The 22,375-nt window shown below is 41.5% G+C and overlaps 1 protein-coding gene and 1 non-coding gene across 4 annotated transcripts in view; both read left to right on the top strand.

The window, feature by feature from the left end:
• The window catches only part of LOC142200192 (carbonic anhydrase 2-like), a 39,771-nt gene extending 18,834 nt beyond the window's left edge, over positions 1 to 20,937 (top strand). For all 3 annotated transcript variants that reach the window (XM_075270359.1, XM_075270360.1, XM_075270358.1), the window contains 5 exons: positions 10,320 to 10,438; positions 14,082 to 14,174; positions 16,693 to 16,755; positions 17,895 to 18,050; positions 20,267 to 20,937. In XM_075270359.1, the coding sequence (XP_075126460.1) occupies positions 10,320 to 10,438; positions 14,082 to 14,174; positions 16,693 to 16,755; positions 17,895 to 18,050; positions 20,267 to 20,389 (554 nt within the window). In that variant the 3' untranslated portion in view covers positions 20,390 to 20,937. The remainder of the gene's footprint in view (positions 1 to 10,319; positions 10,439 to 14,081; positions 14,175 to 16,692; positions 16,756 to 17,894; positions 18,051 to 20,266) is intronic.
• Positions 10,668 to 10,858, top strand: LOC142201655 (U2 spliceosomal RNA). The gene has a single exon (XR_012715578.1). It is a non-coding gene; the product is annotated as a U2 spliceosomal RNA (small nuclear RNA).
• Positions 20,938 to 22,375: the final 1,438 nt, after the last annotated feature.

The raw sequence follows: 22,375 nt of genomic DNA, 5'->3' as shown, positions 1-22,375 counted from the left end.
GTACAGGGATAATACACACAGTGATGTCACAGTACAGAGATAATACACACAGTGATGTCACAGTACAGAAATAATACACACAGTGATGTCAGAGTACAGGGATAATACACACAGTGATGTTACAGTTATGATAATACACACAGTGATGTCACAGTACAGGATAATACACACAGTGATGTCACACTACAGGGATCATACACACAGTGATGTTACAGTACAAGGATAATACACACAGTGATGTCATAGTACAGGGATAATACACACAGTGATGTCACAGTACAGGGATAATACACACAGTGATGTCACAGTACAGGGATAATACACACAGTGATGTCACAGTACAGGGATAATACACACAGTGATGTCACAGTACAAGGATAATACACACAGTGATGTCACAGTACAGGGATAATACACACAGTGATGTCACAGTACAGGGATGATACACACAGTGATGTTACAGTTATGATAATACACACAGTGATGTCACAGTACAGGGATAATACACACAGTGATGTTACAGTACAGGGATAATACACACAGTGATGTCACAGTACAGATATAATACACACAGTGATGTCACAGTACAGGGGTAATACACACAGTGATGTCACAGTACAAGGATAATACACACAGTGATGTCAGAGTACAGGATAATACACACAGTGATGTCACAGTACAGGGGTAATACACACAGTGATGTCACAGTACAAGGATAATACACACAGTGATGTCAGAGTACAGGATAATACACACAGAGATGTCACAGTACAGAGATAATACACACAGTGATGTCACAGTACAGGGATAATACACACAGTGATGTCACAGTACAGGGATAATACACACAGTGATGTCACAGTACAAGGATAATACGCACAGTGATGTCACAGTACAGGGATAATACACACAGTGATGTCACAGTTCAGGGATAATATACATAGTATTTACACCAGGCTACGTAGTGGAGTAACCTTCTGTCAACAGGATTAAACTAGTCACATTTTGAGACTATAGTCAGCATAGAGAGTAGTCCAGTGATAGTGAACCTTTTAGAGACCGACTGCCCAAACTGCAACCCAAAACCCACTAATTTATCACAAAGTGCCATCACAGCAATTTAACCTTAATACTGTCTGGATCCACAATTGTGGGCAGTTACGGACCCTCAAAATGCAGTTATGTGAATGGGGCTTTAGGGCCCCTTCACACGGCCTAAGCGCGCCGCTCATTTAGACACGTATACACGTGTCCGAGCACGGCGCTTCAAAACAGAGACCATTGATTTCAATGGGAAGTGCGCGTATATGCCGATATACGCGCGCTTCCCATTGAAATCAATGGGCTCTGTTTTGGAGCACCGCGCTTGGACACGTGTGTACGTGTCTAAATGAGTGGCGCGCTTACGCCGTGTGAAGGGGCCCTTACAGAGATTTTAATGACACAAACAACGTTCTACTGCATTTGGTGTAATTTTGAACAATTAATGTTCACTTTTTACATCGCACAGACCTGTTTTATAGTGACCTTGCAATGTTATTATGACCTGAAATAATATCACGTCTGTTATAAAACAGATACTGTGTGATATAAATAGTGAAAGGACCCCGACACAGTCCAATATACTCCACAGCGGTCCCCACACATTACAATCTTCTCCACAATGGACCCCGACACAGTCCAATATACTCCACAGCGACCCCCCACACAGTATGATCTGTTCCACAGATGGGTGCCCACAGAGAGGGCTCTGAGTGCCACCTCTGGCACCTGTGCCATAGGTTCGCCATCACGGGAGTAGTCTCTATCCCCTCACTAAACCTATAGAACACAATCATTGGTGATCATTATAGTTACAGACGTGGGTTTGGCGCATATGGGGACTACATGACTACAGTCTATGGCGTTAGATCATATGGGCATTCTTGACTCCTTACATCCTTTCTTGTTATGCTATTATGACCCTTGGATACAATTATTACTGTAATAAATTCTATTTAATATCTGTATTTTGCAGATATTTTATGTCTGGAATATAGGAAGAAACTTATTTAAATTTGTCTAATACTTGAGATTTGTTCAGCGATGAAACACTGAAGCCGTGCAGGGATGGGATAATAAATCTTGGATGAAATATTATCTTGGTCAGTAGACGATATTTTCTTGGATTGGTTGTTAAGGCAACAAGTCAATAGATAAAAGTTGTTCAAATGCAATTACAGTAACTTCCATCTTGATATGAAAGGTTTAATAATAACATTTTAAACAATCCAGACGCTCTAAAGGGGTATTTTGGGACTAAAATATTGATGGCCTTTCCGTGGGAGAGGTCATCAATACCAGATCGGCGGGGGTCCAACAGCCAGGACCATCGCCGATCAGCTATTTACAGCAGCGGCATCACTGTGCTGATAATGTCACGGTCATTGTTACTTGGTAGAGCTGCAGTTAAACTCCATTCAAGTGAGACAATGTCAGAGCTCAGAAACACGCCCCCTTGCCAGTTCTAGGCTGACACCGCCCACTTGACAGTACAGAGACTAACTAGCATATCAGGCACCAAAACTAAGTACATTGATTGGAAGCAGTGGGGGGTAAAGAAAAAGTTCTAGCTGTGCCAGAATCAGGGGAGCGGAGCTTATTGAGGGTCAGTGCAAACAGAGTTTTTTGACGCTGAGGCGGATTCAGCGTCAAAATCAGTGCGCAAAAAACTCAGTGTGAATGAACCCTAAAGGATGCAAAGTGCTGGAGTTGGTAAAATGTCTTCCAAAGGATAAGGCACCACGTTGCTTTTTTTTTTGTTACAGATTTTGTTGCGTTTTTTTGAGCCAAAGTCAGAAGTGGATTGAGATGAAGGGGGAAATATAACAACTTCCTATATATTTCCCATTTCTTTTGTAGTCACTCCTAGGTTTGGCTGAAAAAAACACTGCAATATCTGCAGCAAAAGAAGCTGCGGTTCCCCAACGTGGGGCCTCAGCCTTAAAGGGGTTGTCCAGCATCAAAGTGAATTTCCGTGCTGATCCGACACTTGGACCCCATACAGATCGTCTGCTGGGCCCAGACACTTCTAGAACAGACGATCTATGTGGGGTTTGGATGTTGGACCCTGACAGATCAGACGCTGATGATGTCATCAGTATGAAAATTCAGTAGTCATAGCTCAACCGTATGAAAATTCAATTTTGGGTCTGGATAACCCCTTTAAATAATAGACTAATAGTAGAAACATTTCCTAGCACATTTATTTTAACCTCTTATGACTGACTTGTAATTTAGAACTGTGCTCTCATTCATTGCTGTTCACATCTCCGCATGCAAAGTATTGGCCTGTTTGTGCCAGTTATTTATTACACCTTGGTGCATTGCAGTTTTCATCCCTGCAGGCTTCTCAAAACATGCCAAAATTAGTTTACGGTTTTGGTTGCCAATGTCAATCTCAGGACAAGCCGAGCAGCCCGTAATCCCCTATGTACAGTATATGAGGTTGGTGCAGGCTCTGTGCATTGAACATTGCCCTGGATTTTTTGCAGACAGTTGATCCTTTAGTCATTGGACCTTACGGTTCTGCGTTCTCCTGTCGAATGAGAAGCCATATTGTTCCGGTAAATCCATAAAATTACACGTTATGGGTCTTTTATAATGAGATTTTAACTGAACTTAACTTAAACCGCACAATAATAACATTGTTTTACTAGAATCGAATTACTGCTCCACTATGGGACATTACAGGACAACCTAATGGCAATCTTAGCGTCAGGTTTCTTGCCGCCTAAAATGGAAAAGAATAGACAAGATGCACAATGGAGCGATTAGCAAGTCTTTCTACCCGCAGGTTAACTCTTGCATGTAGCTCTTTGTATCTACAGTCCATGCTCCTGAATAGTCTTCTGTATCCCCGCTGCTGGATAATACAGATAGAAATCACTGAGAAATCCTTACAATGACTTATAATTGCCTTATCATCCGTCTTGTTAGCATTTGGAAATATCAAACATAAGGTTTATTTTGGAATCATCCCATAAGAAACAGACACTCGAGATTCTTAAGTCAGCGCCAAATATGAATGTCTTCGGTTGACCCTTTGGGGACCTGTTGTTTTAGGACCTATTACTGTGCCATATAACAAGTGCTGACGGTGCTGCATATTACATAATCCTATAGGTGATGTACTTGTTCATGTGGTTAAGAATACATAGGACGGTGACTTATTGAAGCCTGTACACAAGACTACTTACCATCTGCAGTAGTGATTCTACCGCACAATAGACTATTGTTACATGAACAGAGGACGGTATTATAGTTGTTATAGTCGCTGGTGACCGGTCACTGTGTCCAGGAGCAGCGCTGTACCCAGCAATTCCATAGTAATAGAATATCAGTAATAGTGGTGCAAATCTAAGAGAGTATATATGTATACACCACTTATACTACACTTATATGTATGCACTACTTACAGTATATGTATGCACTACTTATACTACACTTATATGTATGCACTACTTACAGTTAGGGCCAGAAATATTTGGACAGTGACACAAGTTTTGTTATTTTAGCTGTTTACTAAAACATGTTCAGAAATACAATTATATATATAATATGAGCTGAAAGTGCACACTCCCAGCTGCAATATGAGAGTTTCCACATCCAAATCGGAGAAAGGGTTTAGGAATCATAGCTCTGTAATGCATAGCCTCCTCTTTTTCAAGGGACCAAAAGTAATTGGACAATGGACTCTAAGGGCTGCAATTAACTCTGAAGGCGTCTCCCTCGTAAACCTGTAATCAATGAAGTAGTTAAAAGGTCTGGAGTTGATTCCAGGTGTGTGGTTTTGCATTTGGAAGCTGTTGCTGTGACCAGACAACATGCGCTCAAAGGAACTCTCAATTGAGGTGAAGCAGAACATCCTGAGGCTGAAAAAAAAGAAAAAATCCATCAGAGAGATAGCAGACATGCTTGGAGTAGCAAAATCAACAGTCGGGTACATTCTAAGAAAAAAGGAATTGACTGGTGAGCTTGGGAACTCAAAAAGGCCTGGGCGTCCACGGATGACAACAGTGGTGGATGATCGCCGCATACTTTCTTTGGTCAAGAAGAACCCGTTCACAACATCAACTGAAGTCCAGAACACTCTCAGTGAAGTAGGTGTGTCTGTCTCTAAGTCAACAGTAAAGAGAAGACTCCATGAAAGTAAATACAAAGGGTTCACATCTAGATGCAAACCATTCATCAATTCCAAAAATAGACAGGCCAGAGTTAAATTTGCTGAAAAACACCCCAAGAAGCCAGCTCAGTTCTGGAAAAGTATTCTATGGACAGATGAGACAAAGATCAACCTGTACCAGAATGATGGGAAGAAAAAAGTTTGGAGAAGAAAGGGAACAGCACATGATCCAAGGCACACCACATCCTCTGTAAAACATGGTGGAGGCAACGTGATGGCATGGGCATGCATGGCTTTCAATGGCACTGGGTCACTTGTGTTTATTGATGACATAACAGCAGACAAGAGTAGCCGGATGAATTCTGAAGTGTACCGGGATATACTTTCAGCCCAGATTCAGCCAAATGCTGCCAAGTCGATCGGACGGCGCTTCATAGTACAGATGGACAATGACCCCAAGCATACAGCCAAAGCTACCCAGGAGTTCATGAGTGCAAAAAAGTGGAACATTCTGCAATGGCCAAGTCAATCACCAGATCTTAACCCAATTGAGCATGCATTTCACTTGCTCAAATCCAGACTTAAGACGGAAAGACCCACAAACAAGCAAGACCTGAAGGCTGCGGCTGTAAAGGCCTGGCAAAGCATTAAGAAGGAGGAAACCCAGCGCTTGGTGATGTCCATGGGTTCCAGACTTAAGGTAGTGATTGCCTCCAAACGATTCGCAACAAAATATTGAAAAAAAAAATATTTTGTTTGGGTTATGTTTATTTGTCCAATTACTTTTGAGCTCCTAAAATGTGGAGTGTTTGTAAAGAAATGTGTACAATTCCTACATTTTCTATCAGATATTTTTGTTCAACCCTTCAAATTAAACGTTACAATCTGCACTTGAATTCTGTTGTAGAGGTTTCATTTCAAAACCAATGTGGTGGCATGCAGAGCCCAACTCGCGAAAATTGTGTCACTGTCCAAATATTTCTGGCCCTAACTGTATATGTATGCACCACTTATACTATACTTATATGTATACACTACTTATACTACACTTATATGTATACACTACTTATACTATACTGATATGTATACACTGCTTATACTACACTTATATGTATGCACTACTTATATGTATGCACTACTTATACTATACTGATATGTATACACTACTTATACTATACTTATACAGTATGTATGCACTACTTATACTATACTGATATGTATACACTACTTATACTATACTTATACAGTATGTATGCACTACTTATACTATACTTATATGTATACACTACTTATACTACACCTATATGTATACACTGCTTATACTATGCTTATACTGTATGTATACCCTACTGTCATGTGCTTGATCTTATAGCTGGTGTATACGTATAAATACCGTATACTAGATGTAGGAGCAAGAAAAAAAAATCCCGCTATTCCTTCCCTTTATGTTTACTCAGTCTATACGTACAACTGGCCATGGAAATTCTCAACGGAAAGTTGAGAATTTGATAACTTTTAGGAAGGTACAATATCATGATCGTACATTTACAGAAGTAGACAACAAACTCCTTGCAGATGTTGTCCTTGGCAGAATTCGAACCCAGGGCTCCAATACTAACCAATGATCCACCGTGCTGCCTTTCACAGATTTATTTATTTTTTGTTGGGTTCCTTGTTCCTTGGGTTTGGTTCATGCTTCATGTGTAGTTGTACTATGGAGCTTTTTGCCATTATATGGGCCTATAGAGCTCTTATATCTGCACAGTTCTCCTCCGCTCCATCAGATTTCTGTCTATTACTTAGCATAGCCATGAATTGTCCAGGCAGCAATTGGCTACCAAGAGTGACTTTTTCACTGGCAGACCCAGATGGCCTATTGATTTCTATACTAAATTACTCCTCCTTAGCTATAGACCTGTCCAATACTGTTAAAGAGTGAATAACAATGTAACAAAGTCCAGAATGCCTGTTATATATGGGACATAGGAAATACATTTCCGCTGTGTATCTTGTATGACGTGCTTTATCATCTGTTATGTTTTACATTTTTAGGAACAATAGGTGTAAGCTCGTACGTGACGGCTGATACCACAATGGCTTATACAAACAATAAGGTGTTATCTGCTGGAACGGCCAGAGCAACGACACCAAAGATTATTTAGTCTTTGGGTTGCCTGTCACTAGATACACACAGTTACAAATGTATGCAAAAAAGGCCTGAGCGGTCAGCCTTTGTAGGGAACCATGAAACGCTATCGGGTTACATTCACACGCTACTGAAAGATTTATTCTTTCTTTGTAAAATGTATAACGCTGCCATTCTGGCTTGATTTTTAGAGATAACGTTAAATAATTGACCCTGGCAGGTATGTGGTTACAATAGTACGGAGACAGACGTACATAAAGAGCAATCCATCATTGAAATTGTAAAATTCCCTTTAAATAGTCATTGAGGCATCCTTTTCTGTAATGCAGGTACATTATCACCCATACTACAGCCAAAATACCTAGATCTCCCACAGCTGAACCGAGACTTGAACCCTTTGGTGATCTAATTTCGGTTCAGCAGACCAAGGAGGGTCCAGGTGTTGTGGAAGTAAATATGGTCGCTAAAATCTACCCTTATAAAGGTCCGAGTAAAGTGGCGCTGATTTTGGGACGATAATTTGCGTAAGAATCAGCGCTGAAAAAAAGACTCCCATTGGCTTCAATGGATTCCGTTTTCCGCGCGGAACACATTAAAATCAATGGCCTTTTTAACCCATTGATTTCAATGTTTTCCGCATGGAAAACGGAACCCATTGAAGTTAATGGGAGTCTTTTTTTCAGCGCTGATTCTTACACGAGTTATCGTGCCAGAATCAGCGCCACTTTACTCCGTGTGAACGGACCCTTACTGCCATCTAATAAGAAACCTGAAGATGTAAAAGATTCCATTCAAACATTTCGGTAAGAGTAATTACCCCAGCTTTACCCGATTCCTGTAAGGAAGCCTTCACACGAAGTAAACGCACGTGTATTTTTGCAAAATACACGTGTAAAAATAAGACTCCCATTGACTTCAATTACATTTTACAGGCGTATTTTTACACGTGTAAAAAATATCATTGAAGTCAATGGGAGTCTTATTTTTACACGTGTATTTTGCAAAAATACACGCGCGTTTACTCCGTGTGAAGACTCCCTTAGATTTAGTAGTTTGTAAAGAGCAAAATGCACCACTGCACAACTATGAGGATTTTCCTTGTAGTTGTCTTGACGTTCCTATTTTAGAAAATCTTTGTATTCATCTTTAAAAGGGTTAAAGGCAATGGGAGCTGAGCTGCAGTATTTTTGCATGGCCACTTATCCAGACATACCGCCATATCTTCTTCCTGTTCCCGACACTGTGTATCCCCAAGCTCTGATCCGCACAGGGGTCGACAGTGCGTCGCCCAACGATCAGATTTTTATCCTGAGAATAGGTCATTAATAGAAAAAAAAATCCTGGAAACCTCTTTAAGGCTGAGGCCCCTTGTTGCGAAATCGCAGCTTTTTTTGTTGCATATTTTGCACCCTGACCCTCGGGCCCTCTCAGGCCTGGGACTTGTAGTGGCAGAAATTAGTTTTATCCAAATCATGTCATGAATTTAGTTCTGAATATTAAATTGACATCAGCCCGAGCCCTGCCGTGTACTGATACGCCTTGTCCCCGATACAGCAGGGAGGGGCCTCAGTATATCAGCACTATGTGTCATATAGATAATGTCCTAAATATTCACAACTCATGCTACGGGCCTCCTCGCCCTCTGAGCACACATATCTGGTGCTTCAGGGTGCCACGTTTTCTGCATTTACAAATGATAATACTATCAGAGATAACATCAGGTCAGCGCATGTTCTCCCTATAGCCATATTTAAGCAATGAGAGATAAGTGACCCCCAAAAGTTGTCTGGCAGCGGCACACTTCGCTCTCCCCATTTTGCTGGGTATGCATGTTTATGGCGGGCCCAGAGGAATAGCTGCCTTCCATATGGTTGACAGCTTATGAAGTGCCTACATTTCTGCAGGCCTCACTGCATTCCTTGCAGGCTCAGTGGTTGTTCTTATGATTTTCCTTTTGGGTAGTGTAGCCATCAGACACCGCACAGTGAACTTACTGCCCACTACATAGTGACAGCTTACACCTTACATATATCATGTGTATGTGGCCTCCAGACTCTCTCCAAGATGTCAGAGAAGATAAGATACCAGCAGATGTATGTATAGCTTTCCGATCCTTTTGTTCTTAGAAAAGTCATGGCCTAAGGAGTCTGTCAGCAGCTGTGTGGTAAAGCCATAGCCAAAGGAGTCTGTCTGTAATCATTCTAATAAGGGGATTTCATATCAGTCTGCATTACCTCTTAACCTTTCCATGTATCATGTAATATTAAAGAGGTTGTAAGAATTTATTTCAGGAAATATAAAAAAAAGTCAAACATGGTTCCCCCTGTATAATGCCCTGCTGCTCCGGCGGTCCCAGATGGACTAACCAGTGAACTATTGGCATATATCACCATCATTAGACCAGAGCAGCGGCTTCTTACGAGCGCCGGTCATTGGCAGCTTCATCAGTCTAATAATGGTGTATTATACCAAATAATTCATGGGCGCAAATGATCCATATGAGGAAACGATATAATGTGCAATGAATGACAAACATTGGAGAACAGTCCAGAAGAGAATTAGAAGTTAGTAACTTCAGTCTCAGACTCCATCTCCCCCGATTCTTTACATTATATATGTATTTTTGCAGCCATTAATAAAATGTAAAGCTTATTGGATATCTGAAATGTCAATGTAATATGGATGGCAGATTTTTTTTTTTACTGCTTGTATAGTCCTCGTAGTTTATACATTCAGGGACTCAGGTGAGACGTGTGAACTAGCAGGCAAGGGTCAATCCTTTACAGCCCAGGAAAACCTATAATGATGTATTTAAGAAGATTGGCTGGAGATACATGTCACATCTCATTTGGCTAATTAAGACAGATTTTTAAGCCCTCGGCTATCTTTGAAGGCAGAGTCTTAATGGGTCAATGGTCTCTTAAGTGTTTATTAAAAGAACATGAAGAGTTGTATTTCCTCCGACATGGATAAGTCAGCACTGAGCTCTTGTTTGTTCTGGAATTACAGTACTTACCGGCGGAGCTCTGGAAGGAACCTACAGACTGAAGCAGTTCCACTTTCACTGGGGATCCTGCGATGGCCATGGCTCCGAGCACACCGTTCATGGACATAAATATGAAGCAGAGGTAAGTTGTGGAATATGATGTATATAGATACACCCCTGGGATATGATCATTCTAATGTACGGAGATCTTCTTCTCTACTATGGTTACATTTAGGGTTTCCCAGTACATGATAACTGAATTCCAATCATGTTACTACATCATCAGATTGAGGTTTGGGTTATCTATATTACTTCTGGCAGATTTATTCTAACCATGTTATTTCATGATCACATCAATATTTGGGTTATTCATCGCTTCTCAGCCTTATGGCTAAGATCAAGTGTAGTATCTGCCCTCATCGGTTTAATATCTGATACGTCCCCTATCTAGGGACCATTTATTAAATGGATTTTTGGAACAGGGAGCTGGAACCAGAGCTTGCTCTGTCCTCTGCACGCATTGACCTGGTATTGCATTACTTCCAGGACTGGGGCACACCTTAAAAAAAATGTTTGGGTTATTTATATTACTTCTGGTAGAATCATTCTGACGCTGGGTTCACACCAGCATCTGGTCTCCGTTTTGCATGCAGAAGACGGAAACCTGTCATGCCGAGTCCGGCCATGAGCGCCGGTGAGCGTTGCATGCGCTCCGCAGCGAAACCGTTTTTTATTTAAACCGAACACAGAGTACTGCATGTCCGATTCTGTGTCCGGTTTAAAAAAAACGGTTTTGCCGCGGAGAGCATAAAATGGTCACCAGCGCACACGGCTGGAGACTTTTCAAGCCCATTCAAATGAATGGGCTTGAAACATGCCGGCAGGTTTCTGTCTCCTGCCCCTGTTTTGTGCAGGAAATGGAAACCTGCAGAACGGAGTACGGGCGCAGATGTGAACTAGCCCTAACCATGTTACTATGTGATCATATCGAGGTTTGGGTTATCTATATTACTTCTGGTAGAATTATTGTAACCAGGTTACTATGTGATCACATCAAGGTTTGGGTTATCTTTATTGCTCCTGGCAGATTTATTGTAACCATATTACTATGTGATCAGATTGAGGTTTGGGTTATCTACGGTATATTACATCTGGTAGAATTATTATAACCATGTTACTATGTGATCACATTGAGGTTTGGGTTGTTTAAATTACTTCTGGTAACCATGAAGGATTTGTTGCAGTGTAAAGTTCCATTTACGATCCCGATCAGGGAATGGGTTTTTAGTTTCATAGTTATGTACATCACATATAATGCTGCAATAATTCGGGGTGTTGTATGGGAAGAAGAAAAAAAAAACAAGTCTAATAAACGTTAACTAATTGATGTTCAGTTGGTACTTAGTTAAAGAATTGATGGCACTCCAAGATAGATTCAAAACGAGTTGTGCTTTATTGCATCCATATTATCATATGTTAGACGTTTCGCTCTAATTGACCTTCCTCAGTATGACGGCTGCATAGATGTGACACAGGTAGGATGAGGATCTCGGGAAAAAAGGAAGTCCAGTTTATACCTAGAGGACCCACTGGAGAGGGCTTCTAGTCTACAAGGGCAGGGGTTAGGGGAGGTAAATGCTCTGTATGGTAGTGTAGCGGGAGTAATATTCAGTACTGTAAACCATACTATAAGCATAAATGGTCTGTATCACCTTACTGTACTGTAACTATATTCTGCCACTCACGTCACTGTAACTATATTCTACTCCTAAATTTACGGGCACAGTGCAGATTACCATACCAGCTGAGATCTCCGAATGAAGCCAAACTGTCCCCGTGGTTTTGGTTTTGGGTTGGGTGATTCACTATTGAGCCAGAATTGTACAGTCCTATGAAAAAGTTTGGGCACCCCTATTAATCTTAATCATTTTTAGTTCTAAATATTTTGGTGTTTGCAGCAGCCATTTCAGTTTGATATATCTAATAACTGATGGACACAGTAATATTTCAGGATTGAAATGAGGTTTATTGTACTAACAGAAAATGTGCAATATGCATTAAACCAAAATTTGACCAGTGCAAAAGTATGGGCACCTAAACAGAAAAGTGACATTAATATTTAGTAGATCCTTCTTTTGCAAAGATAACAGCCTCTAGTCACTTCCTGTAGCTTTTAATCAGTTCCTGGATCCTGGATGAAGGGATTTTGGACCATTCCTCTTTACAAAACAATTCAAGTTCAGTTAAGTCTGATGGTCGCCGAGCATGGACAGCCCGCTCTCAAATGATCTGAAAACAAAGATTGTTCAGCATAGTTGTTCAGGGTAAGGATACAAAAAGTTGTCTCAGAGATTTAACCTGTCAGTTTCCACTGTGAGGAACATAGTAAGGAAATGGAAGAGCACAGGGACAGTTCTTGTTAAGCCCAGAAGTGGCAGGCCAAGAAAAATATCAGAAAGGCAGAGAAGAAGAATGGTGAGAAGAGTCAAGGACAATCCACAGACCACCTCCAAAGAGCTGCAGCATCATCTTACTGCAGATGGTGTCACTGTACATCGATCAACAATACAGCGCACTTTGCACAAATAGAAGCTGTATGGGAGAGTGATGAGAAAGAAGCCGTTTCTGCAAGCACGCCACAAACAGTCGCCTGAGGTATGCAAAAGCACATTTGGACAAGCCAGCTTCATTTTGGAAGAAGGTCCTGTGGACTGATGAAACAAAGATTGAGTTGTTTGGTCATACAAAAAGGCGTTATGCATGGTGTCCAAAAAAAACAGCATTCCAAGAAAAACACTTGCTATCCACTGTAAAATTTGGTGGAGGTTCCATCATGCTTTGGGGCTGTGTGGCCAATGCCGGCACCGGGAATCTTGTTAAAGTTGAGGGTCGCATGGATTCCACTCAGTATCAGCAGATTCTTGGGAATAATGTTCTAGAATCAGTGACGAAGTTGAAGTTACGCCGGGGATGGATATTTCAGCAAGACAATGATCCAAAATACCGCTCCAAATCGACTCAGGCATTCATGCAGAGGAACAATTACAATGTTCTGGAATGGCCATCCCAGTCCCCAGACCTGAATATCATTGAATATCTGTGGGATGATTGGAAGCGGGCTGTCCATGCTCGGCGACCATCAAACTTAACTGAACTTGAATTGTTTTGTAAAGAGGAATGGTCCAAAATACCTTCATCCAGGATCCAGGAACTGATTAAAAGCTACAGGAAGCGACTAGAGGCTGTTATCTGTGCAAAAGGAGGATCTACTAAATATTAATGTCACTTTTCTGTTGAGGTGCCCATACTTTTGCACTAGTCAAATTTCGGTTTAATGCATATTGCACATTTTCTGTTAGTACAATAAACCTCATTTCAATCCAGAAATATTACTGTGTCCATCAGTTATTAGATATATCAAACTGAAATGGCTGCTGCAAACACCAAAATATTTAGAACTAAAAATGATTAAGATTAATAGGGGTGCCCAAACTTTTTCATAGGACTGTAACTCAATTCATATCAAAACACTAGTGTGCATACCCTGTGAATTATTATGTGTTTTTGACAGCTTTTACCAACACTCTGGCATTATACTAAGCCAACCTAGAGGTGATGTACAGAGCGGCAGAGGTAGAGTCGGCTCACCTTGCGGGTTCTGTAGACCACCTCTACCATACAGGGTGAGCCATTGTGGCACATCTTCTTCCTCATCTAGGTTTATGATGACTTTAGGTTTATGACCCCATTATCTCAACATTGTCTTGCATGTGTTTTGGTTGCAGCTTCACTTGGTCCACTGGAACACAAAGTATGGCACTTTTGGTGAAGCTGTACAACACTGCGATGGGCTTGCGGTAGTTGGCGTTTTCCTGAAGGTAAGCTAACATGAATTGGCTGACTCAGAATATTAATACTGGAAAGATCTTGAAGACAGCAGATGTTTGTAAAAAGCTGTAGAAGAAGTAGGCGAGGCGCTCCGAGCGTCATGTATTGCTAACACGTACACGACTGCTTCTTGCTGTATTTGTGATCCATTCCTACAATATGAATCATTTCATTGTGGCTTGACATTCACACGGGTTGCTTCTGTGATCTGGAAAAAAAATGACTTTGCTCGATAGGTTACTTCCATTTTCCAGTGTATTCTGCAATATATGGATATGGAGCAATGCCTCAGTTTACTGTAAGTCCGGCCATAGACACATGATAGTAGTCAGTCTCCCCTCCAACCTCTCCATAAACATACAACCTTATTGAAAAAGTCAGATGATAACAAATATCTGCCCGTCATCTCTGACAATGGCTTATGTCAAACAAAGGATTGGGTGTGTAAAGTAAATATAAGCGCTTCTACCCTCTGACATATAGGCGACAACAATAGTGTAAGTTTAGGTTCCCACCTGTACCTGCTCTCCGCTCAGGTTTTCTGTCCATTAATCCGCTTGAAAAATGTGGAGAGAAAAGTCCTGCGAGCATATTTTGGGCAGAAATCCAACACACCCGATTATAATCTATGACAGGGGTAGGGAACCCTCGGCTCTCCAGCTGCTGTGAAACTACAACTCCCAACATGCTCCATTCACTTCCATGGGAGTTCCAAGAACAGCAGAGCAAGTATGCATGCTGGGAGTTGTAGTTTTGCAACAGCTGGAGAGCCGTACGTTCCCTACCCCTGGTCTATGAGGTCCTCATGTTTCTACAGAGTAGGTTTCCAAATATCCAACTGTATCCAGTCAAAACAGAGAAAAATTCATCCGTTAATATCCGTTTTTACACCATGCATTTTGGTGTGTGTGGGGGGGGGTGTTCTGTTCTCTGAGCATGCACAAAAAAAAAATGGACAGAAATAACTGACGGTATAACATACGACCCTCTGTTACCATCCGTCATGTGTCCATTAGCCATAGACAGTAATGTTAAAAATAAGGGCCACTTCACATCCATCATAAGTCCATTATTTTGAATGGAGCCAAAACCTCTGCACCCTGTGTTAGTATCTCTGCTAATATAACGGATTTGTGACGGATATGATGAAAACGGCGCTAACAGACAACAGACCAAATCTTATTAAGCCCTCATTCGCATCAGTGTTTGGATTCCGTCCGGGGGAGTACGCATGGGGACACCCCGTACGGAATACCACATCAGAACAGTCGGATGTGTTAGTTTGCCTTGTGTTGTTAGTGTGCCGGATGCCAGCAATGGACACTAACAACAGTAGTGTGCACGTCTCCTAAGAAGATGGTGAGGTTTTTGTGTAGTTAAAGTCATGGCTTTTTCTTAGTCAATATAAAAGTTGTTATACTGATTTTTATAGGTGTTTTATTGTCACAAGATAGTGTCATGTCACCCAGATGTGATCTGCAACGTTTGCCATCTGTCATACCACTTCAGTTGATAGATATTATCATTGATCTGAAATAACTCCGCACCCTAAACCTAAGGAAACCCCAGTACTACATTGTCTCCAAGGAGTTACGGAAGAGGTCGAGTTATATGGGCCTATATTAATATCCTGACACTCTCCTTTAAGATATAAAGCTCATAGTATGTGTGTAATATTAGTATGTGACAGGTATGTGATGATTATGACGAGTGTTTGTGCATTGTGATACCATACATATAGTATACATGTCATTGTGTGTAGAGTGTGCAAATCCGGTTTGACCAGTCACCCATCCCATCTCTGTCACCTTACCTGTCATACCAACTTTCAAAGAATTAAAGAATTTCCAGGAATTTCCAGGAACACAGCTCTATTTAGATATTCGGTGACCCAGTGACCTTGTAGCGCTGGGGTCCTGGGTTCAAATCCAAATCCGCATGGCATTTATATGTTCTCACCGTGTTTACATGGGTTTCCTCCCACGTGGCAAAAATATATTAATAAGTAAGTTGACATCCTGTAAGACAACTGAACCTTTAGGGTAATGGAGATGAGGGCTGGTATGGCAGTCACAGAGGTGAGGACTGGTATGGCAGTCACTAACTCCGCAATGTGCCTTGAGTCCCTTGGTGAGAAGTGCATTACAAATGTTTGTAGACAAAACTGAACCATTTTTGCTGATATGTCGTTCTTCTTAGTGGTGATAGTATGTTGTTATGATAGGTTGTCTGTGGTTATGGCCACGACGGCAGGAACTCTATGGTTACCAGCCATAATTTCCTTTTTTGTGGCCGGGTTATCTTCTCACGCCTGCACTGCCCCTGTCTGCTTCTGTGTTCTTGCACGAGGAGATAACTGAAGGAAATCATGGCTGAGTTTCTGATAAGTACCAAACCATTGCCGAAACCTGGCCCACCCATGGTGCCCAATTGCTTGTTGTGTATCATTCTGTATTGTGTTGTAATAGATTATCATGTACCATTGTAAGTCATTTCTGTGCTTTACAGGCCGGCAGAGCCAGGCCAGAGCTCCAGCAAGTGATTGATGCCTTATCATTAATTCCTACAAAGGTACGAAGCAGCGTTTCTCGTGTTGTCTGTCTCGGGCTCAGCGCTCTACAAGATGATCTGTATTCTGGGAATTCAGTTCTAAATGTACAACTTGTCCCCTCTGAATGAAGTCCTATGATCTTTAAACTTGTAGACTCTATAGACATTGTATACCATGTTTAACATATATCTACTCTAATGCTATACATCTACCATTATAGCCATCAATACCATAGCAAGATTACTAATTGTCAGCTCATCTGCCAACAGTTCCTAGAACAATCTAACTCGTATAGGGTTGGTCTGAGCATGGGAATGGCCATTGTCCCTGTAGATATGTAAATGAAGTTATTATTAATTTACCCATACTTTGCAAAAAGTAGGTTAAAGAGGACATGTCACCGCTCCTAATAGGGATATATTGGTATATACTTGTTCTCCTTACTAAGATAACATAAGATAATCCTTTAATAGTCCCACAGTGGGGAAATTTCAGTATGTTACAGCAGCCTAGTAATACAGATACAGGATAATACACAGTAATATATTATAGAAGTAGACACATATATGCTGAGAAGAGAAGATATATTAGGAGTCCATAGCAGCTAAGGAAGAGAAGAAGAAAGAAGGAAGACTTCATAATCATAATCATTAGTTCTCTGTGCGGAGTGATCTTCGCTTGGTCTGATGTAGATTATACAGCCTGGTCGCGGTTGGAAGGAAGGACTTTCGATATCGCTCCGTCTCACACTTGGGGTGAAGCAGACGGTCACTTACAGTGCTGCCAAGTCCCATCAAGGTCTCATACATGGGGTGGGATTTGTTCTCCCGCATGGAGGTCACCACAGACAGTATCCTTCTGTCACCCACCACCTGTACTGGGTCCAAGGGGCTCCCCAGGACAGAGCTTGGCCTTAATAAGACATACGGCAACTATCCTGCGAGCTGGATCCTCTATGAAATTAGTGTCTAATACTCTACAAGTTGTATACCTTCAATCCAGGTGCAGCTTTTTTAGATTTATTATATCCCATAGGAATAGTCTGTGTATACAGGACACTACACCATTGTTATATGAAGCCTTGCTTTGTATATATAGCCGATAAGTGACACATTATGTTGTATAATTGAAGAATGCAAACATATTCTTATCCTTCTAGGGGAAACAGGCTCCTTTCCATAACTATGACCCTTCAGGATTACTTCCAGGGTCTTTGGATTATTGGACCTATAAGGGATCCCTGACTACCCCACCTCTCCTGCAGTGCGTCTCCTGGCATGTCCTTAAGGAGCCAATTCAAGTGAGCAATGAACAGGTATGTATAATCTACCACTGTCTTGTAATGATATTCTGGTATCTTACCCCTAAAATCACATCCTAAACCACTTGTCATTGTAGGGCTATTCGGTAGCATAATAGTCAAAGTACAATCTCACTCCTGAGTAAATCAACTTAATCCTTATGTAACTGTTCGGTGCACCTTGGGCTTAGTTGAGTCTGCCAGAGCACCTGTTGTGACATGAGGTCTCAGCTATGGGACTTCACAAGTCCATGCAACTTCCTAATGGCTAGGGGACATCACAGAAATGAAAGGATATAGCTGAGAGTCAAACGTGCTTTGTTGCTCAGACATTGGCCTCTTTGCTGTCCTGCACCTAAATTTACAGACACTTATCCCCTATCCTATGAGTGTCAGATTGCTCAGGGTCCCAGCAATCCCCCTAAAGCCTTCTTGCAAATGAAGCACCAGTGTGCTTGTATGGTCCTCTGTCCATTCACTTAAATGGGGCTGCCAGGACTGCAGTCTCCTGAAGCCCCATTGAGTGTATGCAAGCTCACTAACATATATGGAGGATTCAGGGTGACATTGGGCCCCTATTCTCTGGATTTTGGTGATTCCAGCAGTCAGACCCCCCAGTGATCTGAGACTTAACCCCTAGTGCCTGCAATGTCAAAACCCCTTTAAGTTACTGCATTGAAAAAAGTGCAATAAGGCAATAGCCTGAATATAGCCCAGTTTGTATTAATTCCCTCATCGTCGCCTCTTTCCAGGATAACGCTATATATTAAGATATCAGCTGTATGGCAGGAGATGAGCAGTGTCGAAGAAAAATATTTTAGCCAGTGATAAGGACTTTGACGCAGCGAACTAAGTGTTTGCAACTTAAGATTTTGACGTCTCTCATGACTTTCCATTTTCATCATGGGGAGCCTCCCTTATCTCATAGTAACAGGACACGTAACACCCGGCTCAGTGATATATGTTTCTTCTGCCCATGTTTTCTCAGTTAACTTAAATATGACATTCTCCAGAGCACGCGATCCTGTACGTCCTTAATATTCAGGTCTGCTCCAGTGTTATTGCTGCCTATGCAGCAAACTATATGGGAAATTAGTATGTACCGTATGGCACAAACTATGGAAGAAAATGAAAAAAAATATTTAGCATTTATAAAATATTCATAGCCCAAGGTTGTTAATGAACTGGGGGATTTGTGAATGACAACATACATGTGTAATACATCCATTTGCATAACTGCTGCACAATGTGGATACATATAATACATATAATATACCATGGGAGGAAAATGTCCGCAGCCGGGGCTATACAATGTTCTTTGCTAAGGCTTCTAAACAAGCATGCATTGTAACAATTCCAAAAATGAGGGAGATTTACTAATCAAATTGCATCAGAATTCTGGCAAAATTTGTGTCAATAAGGCCGGGGCCCCACGGGCTGGAAATGCAGCGTTTTACAGTACTTGCAAAGTGAATGGGATTCGTGTGAATTCCATCCTCACTTTGCGGAAAAAATCGTAGCGCGGGCACGCTGCGGTTTCCAAAACCGTTGCGGTTTTGAAAATCGCAACATGTCAATTATATCTACGGAAACGCCGGCGGCTTTCCCGTAGATATAATTGTAACAGAAAGACCGCAGAGGAAAACTCTGTGAACTTTCTGTTCAAAGTGCTGCGGGAAGAACCGCGATGCGTTCCCGTGGGGCCTTAGCCTAAAATAGGTTTAGGTGGTTTGAAATGTAACAGGGTGTGGCAAGAAAATGAGTATACATACCTTCCTCACATTTACTAAAGGGAACCTATTACATGGAAAAGGTCTAGTGTTTAGGCAGCATGTTATAGAGCAGGAGGAGCTGAGTTGATTGATATATAGGTTTGTGGGGAAAAATTCAGCATAACCATTGAAATTTTTGTTCTTTCTATGCTGAGAAGTCTAGGAGGCGGAGCTATCCATGATTGACAGCTATCAGTCGTAGAGGAGAGGCTGTCAGTCACTAGTAGCTCCGCCTCTTGGACTTCTCAACATATAAAGTGCAAACATTTCAACATTCTGCCTCCACATTTTCCATGCCACAGGTTCCCTTTAATACTACTTAGTGTTGAAATTGTTACTTTTACATTTGGAACTCCTAAGTGGTTACATGACAAATAATGATATATATTTTATTTAAAATCTATTCTACGCTTTAATTTTTTTCCAAAAACCTGACAAGATCCATTGTGTTTATTCCAGCTGGCCAAGCTGCGAAGCCTTTACTTCAATGTCGAGAACGAGAACGCCTGCCACATGGTGGACAACTACCGCCCACCCCAGCCATTGAAGGGCCGAGAAGTTAGAGCCTCATTCCAACACTGAAGGGCCCGAAACGTTAGATCCAGGGATTTATTAACCCATCTGTGCTGAGATCAGATTTGTTTAATTATCTCTGGCCGTGTGCACACTGGTAGCAGTTCTTTCTCTATGCTCTGTCTCTAATCCCTTGCGAGTATTAGGATCTGATTAATGAAATGTGAAAGTCGACAGACATAGGCAAATCATTTATAATGTGAGATGTTGCTTACAGCTTAACCAAGCATAGCTTCTACTGATTTTCTTAACGAATAATGCTGCACTAATATGGTAGGCGGTGAGGCTGGGGGTGCTGGTTTTCTTTGCCCATAAGAATTTTCTAAAATTATGTCTTAAGAGATAAAACTTGAAGTACATACACTGCTATGTATGATTTAATGTGAACTTGTGTCTACGTGTCGCCTAAGGAAAATAATGATTTTATTATTAGTGTAAATATTTTAACTATAGATATATATATATATATATAAAAGTTTTATTGGCGCTTACTTTGCACAGTCTTAAGTTCCAAACTTAACATAAAGAGGAGATTATAAATGTATTTTTAATACCTTAATAAAAATTGCTGCCACAAATATTACGTATTGTTTTCTATTGCAATGATGTAGACTCATATAGAATAATATCTCATATCTATGGTGAGTGTTATAGGGAGACGTTTCCTTTTACAATAGTAGCCTTAAACTAAGAGCAAAGTGAATGAGATTTCAGTAATCTCATACATACATTGTGGAGGAAAGCTGCGGAAAAGCTGTGTCGCGTTTTTGGCAAATGCAGCATGTTAATTTTAGCTGCGGAATTGCAGGCGTATATATATATATATATATATATATATATATATATATTTGAATAGGGGAAGAAAAATAGCTGAAAAACTCAATGAGAAATGATGTGGAATTAACACAACGCATTTTCCCTTAGTTTTTTCGGCAGCGTTTATTAGTTGCTATTCGCTACATTGGGTCTTAGCCTAAGGCAAGGTTTACACCTGTGTTCGGTTTCTATTCGGGGATTCCGTTCCCTATTCTGCTTGAAAAATACAGAAAGAAAAGTCTCATTGCATTTTTCGGACAGAAACTCAGTGAACCCCGTTACAGTCTATAGGGTCTGTGGGTTTCTGTAAGGAACCACTTTTTAAAGGGGTATTCCCACGTCGCATACTCACCAGTCTTCGTTGCTGTAAAATCTTCTGTCTTCCGGCTTTGTTGCATCATTGGTGGGCGGGGTCACATATGCAAAGCAAAGCGGCGAGATGCCGCCGGCCCTGCGTGCACGCTCATAGACCAGTCTAGCCTTCACAATGCGAATATAGACCCGACATCCGCCTCTCTCTATTACAGCGGATGCCGGGTCTGTATTCGCATTGTGAAGGCTGAACTGGTCTATGAGTGTGCACGCAGGGCCAGCGGCATCTCGCCGCTTGGCTTTACATATGTGAATTCAAACCCGGCATCCGCTGTAATAGAGAGGCGGATGCCGGGGTTGTGTAGACGCCTGCACAGACGCCGCCACAGATGCACAGACGCCGGCACAGATGCCAGCAACATCGCTATGCTTCTGCCCTGCATGAAGCTAGCAGCGGCAGAAGCGATGCTGTTATTCTGCTCCTCCGCCCCCCCCCCCCCCAGAAGCATAGCGATGTTGCTGGCATCTGTGCTGGCGTCTAACCCCCCCCCCTCCAGGCTCGCTCCCGTGCACTTAGCCTCTCCTCCCTCCCCCCTCAGAGCAGCTGATACATCACTTGACTTATGACCAGATAAGTCAAGGGATGTGTCTCAAAAAATGAATAAAGTAAGATAGTGGACAAACAAAGCAGTTTTGCTGAAGCAATGTATTTAGGAAAAGTCTTACATTCACATTATCAAGCAGTATAGATAGGATCCTTGTGACGGGACAACCCCTTTAAGCAAATTGTGTTTCCATTTTTCGGTTCCTTAAGCAGAACAAAGATGTGAACCTAGAGTAACAGTGTTTATGGAATGTGTCTGACTA

Source organism: Leptodactylus fuscus, chromosome 4 (assembly GCF_031893055.1).
Source record: "Leptodactylus fuscus isolate aLepFus1 chromosome 4, aLepFus1.hap2, whole genome shotgun sequence".
Lineage (NCBI taxonomy): Eukaryota > Metazoa > Chordata > Amphibia > Anura > Leptodactylidae > Leptodactylus > Leptodactylus fuscus.
Note: the sequence above shows the minus strand (reverse complement) of the source record. Positions and strands in the feature narration are given on the sequence as shown.